This window comes from Eretmochelys imbricata, chromosome 8 (assembly GCF_965152235.1).
Source record: "Eretmochelys imbricata isolate rEreImb1 chromosome 8, rEreImb1.hap1, whole genome shotgun sequence".
Taxonomy (NCBI): Eukaryota; Metazoa; Chordata; order Testudines; family Cheloniidae; genus Eretmochelys; species Eretmochelys imbricata.
This window is the reverse complement of record NC_135579.1, coordinates 48,569,804-48,583,214: the sequence shown is the minus strand read 5'-3', so window position 1 is coordinate 48,583,214 and position 13,411 is coordinate 48,569,804. Positions and strand designations below refer to the sequence as shown.

The 13,411-nt window shown below is 42.7% G+C and overlaps 1 protein-coding gene across 1 annotated transcript; it reads right to left on the bottom strand.

Annotated features, from left to right (window-relative positions):
- Positions 1 to 4,569: 4,569 nt before the first annotated feature.
- Positions 4,570 to 9,314, bottom strand: LRRC52 (leucine rich repeat containing 52). The gene is made up of 2 exons (XM_077825342.1): positions 8,690 to 9,314; positions 4,570 to 4,832 (listed from the first exon to the last, which is right to left on the bottom strand). Exons 1-2 carry the CDS (start codon positions 9,312 to 9,314, stop codon positions 4,570 to 4,572), a joined length of 888 nt encoding a protein of 295 aa, XP_077681468.1.
- Positions 9,315 to 13,411: the final 4,097 nt, after the last annotated feature.

The window sequence follows — 13,411 nt, the reverse complement described above, 5'->3', positions numbered from 1 at the left end:
TGGCACAAGCTGTCAGCATAGTCTGTGTGGTATGTAGATTGTAATGGATTTTTTACCTTCAGTCCTTTTGGTACGATGTCCATCTGTTTGCATTTGGAAAGGAAGATGATGTCTGTCTGTATCTGTACAAGTTTTTTCATGCAGTTGATAGATTTCCACTCCATACGGCTAAATGCAGTGCCTTGCATAATGACAGGTTTCAGAGTAACAGCCGTGTTAGTCTGTATATAATGTCTTCTGCAGTTTCCACAGTATGCATCCGATGAAGTGAGCTGTAGCTCACGAAAGCTTATGCTCAAATAAATTGGTTAGTCTCTAAGGTGCCACAAGTCCTCCTTTTCTTTTTGCGAATACAGACTAACACGGCTGTTACTCTGAAACCTGTTCCATTCCGGGCTCTCTGCTATTCCTCTGACCGTGCATTTTTTTTTAAAAAGGAGGAACTGCGCAACCTCCCTCTCATACAAATGACCATAGTGGACACGTCCAACATATCACAATTTGCTTTCTCTGTTTGCCTTGAGGACTTCCTGAATGCCACAGTCAGCAGGGCATCTGATTACATCACCTTCCCCAGGAGAGCAATCATGGGGAAGTTCTATTGGAGAGCCCACTTTCTGTTGGTGCTGGGAACCATGCATAGAACCCATAGTTCCTGGAGTGCTCCCAACTGAAACATTGCAGCCTTTAGGAACAGGAAATATTTCTATTCAATGCATGAAGATGCTGTGTGTATGAAACCTGCAAACTACTAAATTTTACTTTGCAAACTTTTGAAATTTTTGTACATAGCCTTTAGATCTTCCTGCATTGGGAGACTTCTTTCCTACATACTCAGAGGAGGTCATGCACTTATAGAGTCCATATAGTTGTCTGTCGAGCTAAGAGTTAATTTGACCATGGTAAGAATATACGTTCCTTAATCAATAGCAGGTGTTTTTCCTCTTCTGCATGTGACCGATTACATTTTTAGCTATCATAATAAGATGGTTGCCAAGATTTTGGTAAAAGTTCATCAGAGGAGTATTTGGATAGAATCCTAAGGGGGGAAAATGGCTGGGTAAAATGGAATGTGGAGTCCTCTGATGCCATTTGAAATGTCTTTGACCTTCAACCAGAAATCTAGTATGACTGTACAAAACCATCACAAGTGGCTAAAGAAACCAGTGACTAGTGGTTTCTAATTTCTTCATTTTTGAGTGTCCAGCCCCAGCTTGAGATACCCTGAACAGGCCTGATGTTCAAAAGGCAGGTACTTATCCCTGTCTGAAAATCAGGCCCTTTAAAGGTGTCTCAGTTTGGGCACCCAAAAATTGCGGTATCTAAAATCACTAGTCATTTTTGAAAATTGAAACCCAGACCTGTTATATTTTCATGAACATTTATAGAAAGTATCATTTTATTTGTCATTTTTTAGGTGTCGTATATCCTTTAAACCAGTTTAAGCTGAGTTTCTTTTGCAGTGTAGAATGACACTGACATATGGTCCCTAATGAGTATGTGAGTCCTAATAAGTTGTCTTTGTCTGTGATATATGTTTAAATTTCTCTTTTCATTTTTAAGATAGGAGACATCAACTGAACAGTAAAATTTTAACAGTATCTAAGACTATCTGACTATGTTCTGTTTAACCTTATGGGCCAGATTGTGATACCTTTACTCATGTTGAGTTGTATCTTCTTCTGCAAGTAGTTCCACTGAATTTAGTGTGAGTACTCGCGCTGTAATTATTCAGCATGAGGAAGAGGATCATCTTATGGCCCCTTTGAAGCAGCTCATTCTGTTACAGTATATATATATACTGTATAGTGCTTTCTTAGTACACTGTGGCGTATCCTCTATGAAATTATATTTAAGATAATTGAGTGTTAATTCCAGCCATAGGCTCATGAGTCGATTTTACAAATCTATGTGCAGGTCATAGCATAATTGCTGTGAGACAATGTGTGAATTTTGACCATGCTTGCTAAAATTTTCTCATTTTTGTCCTTTTTCCTCAACAGATGCAGCTTGAATCAGATCAAGAGGCCAGAGTTTCACACGTGGAGTTGCTTTCCTTGTTCACTGTAAGATGATGATTCTTTTGGCAATCAACAGTGCTTGTGATACTAAGGATCTTATTTCTATACATTTTACATCTGTCATGTTCTGTATACATAACTCTGAGGTGATTTGTATCACAATGCCTATAATTTCTGACTATACTGTCACATGTAACTAATAGTTTTGAACATTCCCATACAATATGAAAAAATTCCAGCTTTAATATAGCATCTGGTACAATATTTAGAGTTTTGGGGCTGGATTCTCCCATCCTCTAAGGCCACAAGCAGTGGAAACCAGAGGAACTCTCTGCAAGGGGAAACCTGGCAGAGATAACTCTTCTGCCTCTTGCACCAGCAGCTCCTCACCTCATCCTTGAATATGAAGGGAAATATGCTGGTGGGAAAGCTGAGGTGGAGTGGGGATTCAAGCCTTCTTCTTTAAAGCACTGATCCAGCAAAACACTTCTGCCTGTGCTTAACTTTAACAATGACTTAGGACTACTCAAATGCTTAAAGTTAAGCACAGGCTTAACTTTGCTGGAATGGTTGAAGTGCTTGTGGGATCAGGGCCTTTGTTCCCAGTAGCTAAGGAGATGCCTGCAAAAGGTTGATTTTCCAAACTGTATTTATCAGGCCTTGTGAAGTCTACAGGGATTCTTCACAATTAAGTAGGGCACCTTTGATTTCTAAGCAACATTTGTCTGAATGGGAGGAATATCACACCAATATGGCTCTTTGGTCTTGTTTACTTGAGAAAACTGAATTGGTTTAATGTAAGGCATCATTTTAAATTAGTTTAGTTAAACCAGTGCAAAAGCCTTCGTGGACACTCTGATTTTGGTTTAAACAAGGCTTATTTCAGTTTCGCTTAAGTCAATTAGGAATCAGTTTAAACTAAACTCAAATAAGCCACTCTCAGTGCAAACTCAGGTCTAATTTGTAGTATCCTAGCAACATTTCTGTTTTCTAGATTTCTCTCCCCTGTTGAATATCTAGATTTCAGATCAGTATAGGCCAGACTGTAAACCTACTATTCATATTGGTGACCAATTACTCACACAAGTAGTCCCCCTGAAGTCAATGGCAATACTTATTTGAGTAACTGCACACTAGGGATGAGGGATTCATAATCTAGCCCTAAAAAGAAAAGGAGTACTTGTGGCACCTTAGAGACTAACCAATTTATTTGAGCATGAGCTTTCGTGAGCTACAGCTCACTTCATCGGATGCATACTGTGGAATCTAGCCCTTTCATTGTAAACTCTTTGAGATGGGGACTGTGTAATTATATACGTACACAGCACCTAACCCAATGGGGCCCTGATTGGACACCTTAAGTGCTACTGCAATCCAAAGAATAATACTCCCCATATGTGTTAGTTTCATTTTCACAAGACTAATCTTTTTATTATAACTATTATTATTTTCTATCTGCATTTTTAATCACTCTGGGTCTCTTTGAGTTAGTTCTGTCTTTATAGTTATTTTCAGCTCCTCCTAAATTAGTATCTTTCATGAAGCTGTTAAGGAAGTGCAGACCAAACAGATCACTGCGGCACCCTACTGGACTTCCCCAACTCAGTACAGTGCCGTTTATCATTATCATATATTTATTGTCCTTCAGGCAGTTTGTTATTCAGCAGCTCATGTCCAAACTAATCTACATTAATCTTTCAAGTAAGATTCTAGGAGACATGCTATTAGTTTCAGCCAGTAAGAGCTAAGCTGAGCTGCTCTCAGCAGGTAATTGTCTCTTCCTGCGTGCAATATTAAGGAGATGTTAAACATATATATCAGCTAGAGGTCACTCTATGATGATCTTTCTGTAACACTTGGCTGCTTCATCTCCAGTATCTTTTGGGGACTAACTTGTATATCTTTTACAAATCATACTTAGATTGCAAGCTCTCTGGGACAGGAGCCATGACCAAAATTTTCAATTATAAGAGCCTAAAGTTGGGTTCCTCAATCCCTATTTAGGCTCCTAAATAAATAACCTGATTTTCAAAAGCATTTAGCTCCCAGCAACTTCCAATGATCTCCATTGGTGCAACTGAATGCTCAACATTTTTGAAAATCAGGACACGTAGTTCAAGAACCTAAATATGAATTTTGGAGCCTGACTTTAGGCCCCTAATTTTGAATGTCTTTGCTCATGGCTTCCTACATATTCAGTAAGGTTCTTAGCTATTTTGGAGCACTCCGTAAATAACAAGTACTAATTATCTGGCTGGTTGATAGATGAGCACTTACCATACTTTTGGCAAGCATCAATTAGTTTGTCAATGGCCCAAGCCCAGGCGGAGAAAGAAATTTTGGAGAAAAGAAGGAGGAAGGAAGAAATTCCCCAAAAGAGGGTTAAACTACAGCAAAAGGATTCCTGCAGTTATATTTTGGGTCACAAGAATCTCATCTGGAAAGGGAGATAGAGGGAAAGCCCAGGGGGACCAAGAGAAAGGGACGTCTAGTATCAGTCTCTGTGGCATCCCAGCATAGTTATTCACCAGGACTTCAGAGGCTAGTTCTAGATAGTTGCTTCTTCGTCTTCATCTTCGTCGTCATCATTCCCCCCCTTTGTTGCGTGGAATTCGTATAGCACTACACACATCCCAGCCAACCAGGCTGCCACAGTGCCGGCAGAGAATATACAGAAGCCAATCAGACCCAGGAAGGCATAGTCCGTATCGTATAAATGGAGAAGACATGTGTAGTGGAGCTTCGACTCCACCTCAGGCATTGACCAGCCATATAGAGCTGTAGGGCTGTAGCAGGTGATGTTCTCAGGATCTGTAGGGGAAACACAGAAGAAATCCTCTCTTGTGTGTGCCTTTAGCAACAGTAAATAGGAGTCTGGAGGCAACGTAGAAAAATAACTTATCTTCACGCAAATGTCCCTAGTAATAAAGGATGCTGGGGAGGGTAAAATCAGTGTGGTTTTATCTCTGTATCTGAATAACATTCAGGATGAGCCTGAACACCCCCAAACTTGGGGCAACTTCAGTTCTGCATGTGGATCCAAACACAGCTCTGCATAAAACGTTGGTGCTCTGTTTCCTTATGAGGCATCAGAAGCTTTTAACAGGCCTGGCTAGGGCATTGTTTTGCAGTACAGCTGGGCTGCCTGAATTGCCCATCAGCTGCAGCTTCCCTCGAGTCCCCCTTCGCTGGTGGGATGGGTTTGGATGCATAGAACATGCATCTTATCTGTCCCATCTCATCTGTATCTATGGCAGTGGCTCACATGAGTAGGGAGCTTCTTATTTCCCTCCCAGCTGGAAAGAGAGGTGCTCTTGGTCAAAGGCACTTGGCCTGGATATGTTTACCTGCAGCATTAAAGTTTAACTGCAGTTCTCACCCTAGTCCCAGGGAAACATAAAACCTCCTGCCTGTTTCACACACAAAGTGTTGCTGGAAGGTAGCAAAGCCTGACAGGGAAGAGAATGAGAGCTGACACACAGGCCTTCTGCCCTTTCTGTCAACTCTTTATTCATCCCTCTCTGGTACCCATGATTAGCAGCTGTGATGCTAATAGGGAAAATCCCTCTTCTCCCCCTCAGTCCTAACAGAAGCTGCTCCTTCTCCCTCTGCCCCACCATGTGAATGTCTCCAACATGCACATGAAATCTGTGATGTGAATATGGAGATTGACCTCGGGCAAGAAAAACACATTTATTATTAAACACAAATAACCAAAGCCCCCAGTTTCCCACAGCTGTTGCATGGGGCTTCAAGACTGGTGCACCCAGTCATCTGCTGTAACCCTCTTTTGTTTTGGTGCCTGTAATAATACACATGGTTTCTTACACTCCTGTGTAAGTTTCCGGTGCACTTTCTCCTATCTACAATGTTATTACTATGATTAGTTCTTTACACAGCTCCATAGGCATGTGTAGCACTTACAGGCAAACAAAAGAGCTTCCTGCCCCAAAGCAGGTACTCAAATAACCTTAACTCTGCCCTGAATAACATCAGCCTCCAATCTTCCTTTCTTTGTTTTTACAGAGGGTCTTGCTCAGCCAATCCTTAAACAATTACCATTGTCAGAATCCCCTCTCAGCACTGTGCTGTGTGTAATTCTTTAAAGACTGGGGCTTGTGTACATTTGGAGTTGGGAAAAGCCAGCATACATTTCAAACATGCTCTTACTCTTGGGACCAAAACGACTCTGGGAAAGTGAAATGGAGACTCTTCTACCCTGTGCATAAGCAACAGCTACAATCCAGTTACTTAATCTGAGGTAGAAAAAAAAAAAAACAGCTGGATTTAGGCATTTCAGGTGACTTAAGAAAAAAATCATTTTTCAGGTCCCAATTTAGGAAAGCATCACTATTCAGAACAGCACTTAAGAGTGTGCTTAAGTATCACTGGAGTCAAAGGGATTTAAGCAGATGCTCATGTGCTTTCCTGATCCAGGACTTCATGTTGTAAATTGAGTCAATTTGCTCTGGCATCCTTGAGAATGAGAGAGAACGTATGGGAGCCCCACAATAGCTCATGCACTTTCCTTAGATACTTTCCTTAGTACGTTTCAGAGTAGTGGCCATGTTAGTTTGTATCCGCAAAAAGAAAAGGAGGACTTGTGGCACCTTAGAGACTAACAAATTTATTTGAGCATAAGCTTTCGTGAGCTACAGCATCCGATGAAGTGAACTGTAGCTCACGAAAGCTGATGCTCAAATAAATTTGTTAGTCTCTAAGGTGCCACAAGTCCTCCTTTTCTTTTTCCTGAGTACTATCACACTTGTCCTATTTTACACTCTGTCAATCCCCCTCAATGTAGGGCCTGATCCAAAGCTTGCTGCAGTTAATAAAAGGACTCCCACTGAGTTCAGTATGGCTCTGTATCACGCCCTTAATACTGAGTGCTGTACAAAATGTATCTGCATTCAGGGCAAAAACGACTGAGATAAAAGTGCTGTGATAGTCAGTGTGATTAGAGAAGTGGTTTACCACTGCTCCGGCAGAACAGCTCTTACTCTTAGGGAAAAGGTAATTGCCTGTATTGCTTATGTAACAAAAATATAGGCAGGCTATGAAAATAGAGTGAAGTCGTGGCCTCAATGAAATTTTCACCTGTGGTGCACAGAACAAAATTGCCATATAGTTGGCCCAAATGACTGTCTATGTTCAAGGAGAGACACCCAGAAATGGAACATCAGGACGATTTACAGGTTAGGGTGGGGATGCATTGGCAGAACTATGGGGAGCCCTGGGTAGGAAAAGCAGCGTACTAGAGGTCAGAATCGAGGTGGGCTGGGAATGGTGTGTGAGGCCCCAGGGCTGGAATAATGGTACCTCTTGCATTTTCACTTAAGAGGGGTTTTTTGAATCTATCATTAGAAACACAGAAATTTAACACCACTAGCAAAAAACTACACTACAGAATGGAACTCTAGAAACATCCGGAAGTTCAGAGGAGCGGCTTTCCCCATCCAGAGCTTGCCTCAGAGCTGCCTGTGGGTAATACAGCAGGACAGACACATGGCACTTTGAACTGATCACAGACTACAGTGGCACCAGCTGAGGTGAGAGCAGGAATTTTAAAGGTCTAGCAATCTCCTTGTTTCTTATCACTTAAAGACCGTTCTTGATTGTTAGTTTAGCATTTTGTGGTTGCTTGTGTGTGTGTGCGTGTTCATGCGCATTGTTTGTATGCAGCTGAGGGGAGATATAAACGCTCTCTATAAATACATAGATGGATAAATACCAGAGGGGAGAGGAGTTATTTAAATTAAGGGTTAATGTGGACAGAATAACAAAAGGATATAAACTGACCATCAACAAGTTCAGGCTTGAAATTAAATGAAGGTTCTAACCATCAAAGGAGTGAAGTTCTGGAACAGCCTTCTAAGGGGAGCAGCGGGGCCAAAAAACCTACCTGGCTTAAATACTGAGCTTGATAAGTTTATGGAGCACATGATAGGATGAGACTGCCTACAATGGCATGGCCCATCTGTGACTGCTAGTAGCAAATATCCCCACCGGCCAGAGATGGGACACTAGATGGGGATGGTTCTGAGCTACTACAGAGAATTCTTTCCCAGCTGTCTGGTTAGTGGCTCTTGACCATGTGCTCAGGGTCTAACTGATTGCCATATTTGGGGTCAGGAAGGAATTTCCCCCCAGGTCAGATTGGCAGAGACCCTGGGGTTTTTTTTGCCTTCCTCTGCAGCATGGGGCATGGGTCACTGTTGGTTTAAACTAGGGTAAATAGTGGATTCTCTGTAACTTGAAGTCTTTCAATCATGAATTGAGGACTTCAGTAACTCAGCCAGAAGTTAGGGGTCTATTACAGGAATGGGTGGGTGAGGTTCTGTGGCCTGCGATGTGTAGGACATCAGACTAGATGATCATGATGGTCCCTTCTGGCCTTAAAGTCTATGAGTCTATGAGCTAGGCATTAATGGGTGCCCTTGTATGTATTTGATGGTGTGTGTATTGTTATGGTCAGAGGGCCCAATCCATGGCTAAGGTAAATTGGCACAGTTCAGTTGACTTCAATGGACCTGTGCTACTTTACACCAACTGTGAATCTGGCCCATAATGTGAAAGAGTAACAGTGACATTCTGATACAGAAAGCAGAACCATCTGCTTAGTTCCAGCCAAATCTTGGGGTGCCTGGGCTGGCACACAAAGTCCTCACCTGGGAAGCGAACGCCACTCTCTTTCATCCAGAGGGTGAAGTCCAAGAAGGAGCAGTTACAGTTCCAGAGGTTTTCACTTAGACCCAGGGACTTCAGATTGGGCAGATCCTTGACAATGCTAGTATCCAGGAACGTCAAGCCAGTCCGGCTCACATCCAGGTGCCTCAGCCAGGTGTTGTTGGCAAAGGAATCCTTCTCAATCTCCACCAGATTTGGGTTGTTCGAGATCTTCAACACCACCAGGCTACTGAGCTGAGAGAAAGTGGTGAAGGTGACCCGGGTGAGGTTGTTGAAGCTGAGGTCTAGGTAGATGAGCTTGTTGAGACTGATAAAGGCAAAATCCAGATCTTCACTAATGGCATTCTCCCTGCAGTCCAGATAGACCAAGTCACTTAGGAAGTTCAGCTCCACCGATGGCAGGTAGGAGATGTTGTTGGTAGCCAGAATCAGCTGCCTTGTGTCCAGTGGAATGGTCGTGGGGAAATCTTGCAGCTGCTGCCCTGTGCAGTTCACTTCCAGGTATTCACAGGTACACTTTTCTGGACAGTTCAGGCTCTTTGCCTTCACTCCCATTCCAAAAAGAAGCACCAGCCACAGGGATTTGTGGCCATTAGGAGGGGACATGATACGGCTCCTTATCTACTGTAGCTCCTCCACACTGCTTCAGCCCTTCAGAGAATGCTGGGGCAGAGGCCCTGCAGAGCTACAAAGAACCGGCCCTGTGCAAGCAGTTTTCTCATTCCAGTAAGACCGAAAAGGAGTTGAGCTGTGAAGCTGTTTGGAAGCTCTCTGTTTCCCTCACTCATGCAGCTCCCTGGTTTGCCTACTTGGCTGCTTAGAGAGAGAGCTCACCCTCTTTGTGCTTGAAAGTAAAGAAGAGCTGCTTGCAAATGGGAACATCTACGAGTCACGTTGGTTGCCAGTTGACACCTTTGTGACATCAGAGCTTGCAAAGGCAGCCTGGCTTCAGAGAGAGAATTCTAACCTGGCCAGCAGTGCAGATCTGTGTGTGTGTATATACAAATGTGCCTGTCTGTGTCTGACGCGGGCACAAAACTCTGTGTGTGTGGCTGTACTGAAAGAGTGTAGTGCTTGATGCAACGAGGTCCATGTGAGTGCAGTGCCTGTGTATACAAGTGTGTATTTATGTAATGGTGATATAATGGGGGTGTTCTTTTGCTCTGGTAGATATATAGTTCTGCTTGATAGAACAAATAGGCTTGTATCTATATCTACAATGCTCGTGTGTGTGTGTGTCTTGGTTTTGTTTCCTTTCCTTGGATACATAGATCACACAAAAGAGACTTTCACATGCACTTACACTCAAGGTAAAATTTTTAAACTGCTTAGACCTTTTAGCTTCATTTGTGTTATAGAACCTTCCCTTGATGGTCCTCTGCACACCAGCCTTTTTATTGAGAAGATCTATGTTGTCTTTTGGCCTGAAAGCTCTTTGTGGCCGGAAATGTCACTTATGTGTTTGCACAGTGCCAACGGCAGTGGGGACCAACCTGGTTGTGGCCTTTAGGAGCCACTGCAATATATATGTTAAATTACACACACAAAGTACATTAAAAACATTATTAAGGTTGCAAAGTCAAGACCTCAAAAATTAGAAAATACCCGAATTATTATTAATTATTATTATTATTTATTATTCCTTACTTTTACAGAAATGTAGGGCTGGAAGGGATCTCAAGAGGTCATCTAGTCTATCCTCCCACACTGAGGCAGGATTAAGTATAACTAGCCCATCCTGGACAGGTGTTGTCTCACCTGCTCTCAAAAACCTCCAATGATGGGGATTCCACAACCTCCCTTGGTAACCTGTTCCAGTGCTTAACAATCCTCAGAGTTAGAAAGTTTTCTCTAATATCTAACCTAAATCTCCCTTGCTGCAAACTAAGCCAATTACTTCTTGTCCTACTCTTGGTGGACATGAAGAACAATTGATCACCATCCTCTTTATAGAAACCCTCAGACCAATTCTCCAATTTGTCCAGGTCATTTTGAATTCTAACCCTGTTCTCCAAAGTACTTGCAACGTCTCCCAGCTCAAGACTCCACTTGACCCCTGCAAGACCCCGCTTGATATGTCTTCCCACTTTGATGGGAATCATGGATAAGTACTCTTGGAGTATGGCTTTTCAACCAGTTGTGCACCCACCTTACAGTAATTTTATCCAGAACATATTTCCTTAGTTTGTTTATGAAAACGTCATATGGGACTGTGTCAAAAGCCATATGAAAGTCCAGATATATCAAATCAGCCGTCCCTCCCCACCATCCACTAGGCCAGTTACCTTGTCAAAGAAGGAAATTACAATGTTTTGGCACGATTTGTTCTTGACAAATTCATGTTGGCTATTGCTTCACACCTTATTATCCTGTAGGTGCCTACAAACTGATTGGTTAATAATTTGTTCCAGTATCTTTTTAGTTACTGAAGTTAGGTTGACTGCTCTTTAATCTCTGGGTCTCCCTTTTCTTGTTAAATATAGGTAGTGTGTTTGACTTCCTCCAGTCCCCTGAGACCTCACCATGCTCTGTGTAGTTCTTAAAGAGAATTGCTAATGGTTCAGAGTTTGCTTGAGCTAGTTCCTTATGTAGGGTGAATTTCATCAGGCTCTGCCAATTTGAATACTGTAGCCAGACAGCCAGCCCCCCCCCCTCAGACCAGCATTGCTGGAAACACAGGAGGAAGCCAGAACAGGGCACTTAACATATATTCCAGCACAGCCTTTGAAGCTGTGAAAAGCACAGGTGTGCTGCTACAATGTGCCTCTGGGAGCAGATACAACAATTAAGCTCACAGCAGGCAGAGGCCCTGTGACAGACATGGCTCTTAGCCCCTACTAAATAGCGTGATGCACACACACCAACATCCTAGGTGGGAAAATATTTACCGTGATAAAAGAAATGTCCAGTAGTCGAAACTTATTGTTTCTCTCCCTTGCAAGTGTAAACTACTCTTGCAAAAGCTGGTGTCACCCCGACAGACCAGCCTCAATTTGGCATAAGAAAGGAGAAAGAGAATAAAGGAGTACAGAGGTATAAGTAGGGGACCTACAGCACCATGATTTTTGAGTGCTTTTCACTATCTATCTGCTGGTCAGATAAGTGACAGCCTCCCAAGGCTTCTGCAGCTAAGAGGGTCCCTAAGCCTTGTCCCTTATTCGTCTTTCCGCGGAATTGAGTGACCAATCCTGGCTTGGCACCGCTGGAATTGAGAGATGCAAGGAGGGTAAGAAGCACCCACACCTGATCTCCTATCTTTAGTGTACACATATTTTGAAAGGTTTCAGAGTAACAGCCGTGTTAGTCTGTATTCGCAAAAAGAAAAGGAGTACTTGTGGCACCTTAGAGACTAACCAATTTATTTGAGCATGAGCTTTCGTGAGCTACAGCTCACTTCATCAGATGCTGCTCAAATAAATTGGTTAGTCTCTAAGGTGCCACAAGTACTCCTTTTCTTTTTACATATTTTGAAATAGAGCTCTATACTTTGTTTTCTTTCTTTGGGATTGTGGCTTCAGTTTTGTAACTTGTTTGTGTGTGTAACATCTCTACATTTAAATAAATAGGCACTAGCAATTTTGTAACCACATGATTAGAATCTAGCTTAATAAATTTTGGTAACCATTTATGCATAAGCCTGACTTGTTTTCTCTGGTTTACTGTAAAGCAGCCAACACAATTAAAGAACCTCAGCCGTTTTGGCTCTAAAGCCTGGCCATTAGGTGAGATTACTAAGAGCCTAGCATTGAGTTGTGCCGCCTCCACGGGGCAAACTCTTGGGGCACCTGTCAGTCAATCCTGGCTGCCCGCTGCGAAGGAGCTCTGAGTTCTAGCAGTTAAAGTCACGGGTGTGGAGAGGCTCTTAGTGCTGCCATTGGGGCACCTGTCAGTCAGTATTGACTGCCCGCTGCGAAGGAGCTCTGAGCTCTAGCAGTTAAAGTCACGGGTGGTTAGGACCTTGGGGCATCCGTCAGCCTAGCCCGGGCTGCTCGCCGCGAAGGGACAGTGCGTCCTAGCGGTTAAAGTCACGGATGGTATAAACAGGCATAGCTGGCACCTCACCAAACATCCTTGGCCGTCGGCTAACAAATACATCTAACTTATCTAAATATTCTTTAACCCAGGGGTTCTCAAACTGGTGGGCGGGACCCCTCAAGGGGTTGTGAGGTTATAACATGGGGGGTTGCGAGCTGTCAGCCTCCATCTTAAACCCTGCTTTGCTCCAGCATTTATAATGGTGTTAAATATATAAAAAATGTTTTTAATTTATAAGGGGGGGTTGCACTCAGAGGCTTGCTATGTGAAAGGGGTCACCAGTACAAAAGTTTGAGAAGAACTGTTTTAACCTGTTATTTCCCTATTATGATCTGCATTACTTCCCCCTTATTGTCAATAGTAATTGTGGTAAGCATCTGGTAATAAATCTTTTTAGTAAATGTGGAAAGCAGAAAAGGCATTAAATAATTCTGCTGTCTCTGTGTCGTCCATTATTTGCTCTCTTTCCCCATTAAGTAATGGGCCTACACTGTCCTTTGCTTTTCTCTTACTTCTAATGTATTTATAGAACCTCTTATTGCCTTTTATGTCCTTTGTTAGTTGTAACTCATTTGTGCTTTAGCCATTCTGATTTTCTCCCTACATGCGTGCGCTATTCTTTTGAAATCATCCATAGTAATTTGTCCTTGTTTCCACTTTTTATACAA

Excerpts from the sequence above, each read along its gene's own strand:
- LRRC52 (XM_077825342.1), bottom strand. The coding sequence starts at position 9,314 with ATGTCCCCTCCTAATGGCCACAAATCCCTGTGGCTGGTGCTTCTTTTT. Across the intron at positions 4,833-8,689 it reads GAGTGGCGTTCGCTTCCCAG|ATCCTGAGAACATCACCTGC; the intron begins GTGAGGACTTTG and ends TTTCCCCTACAG.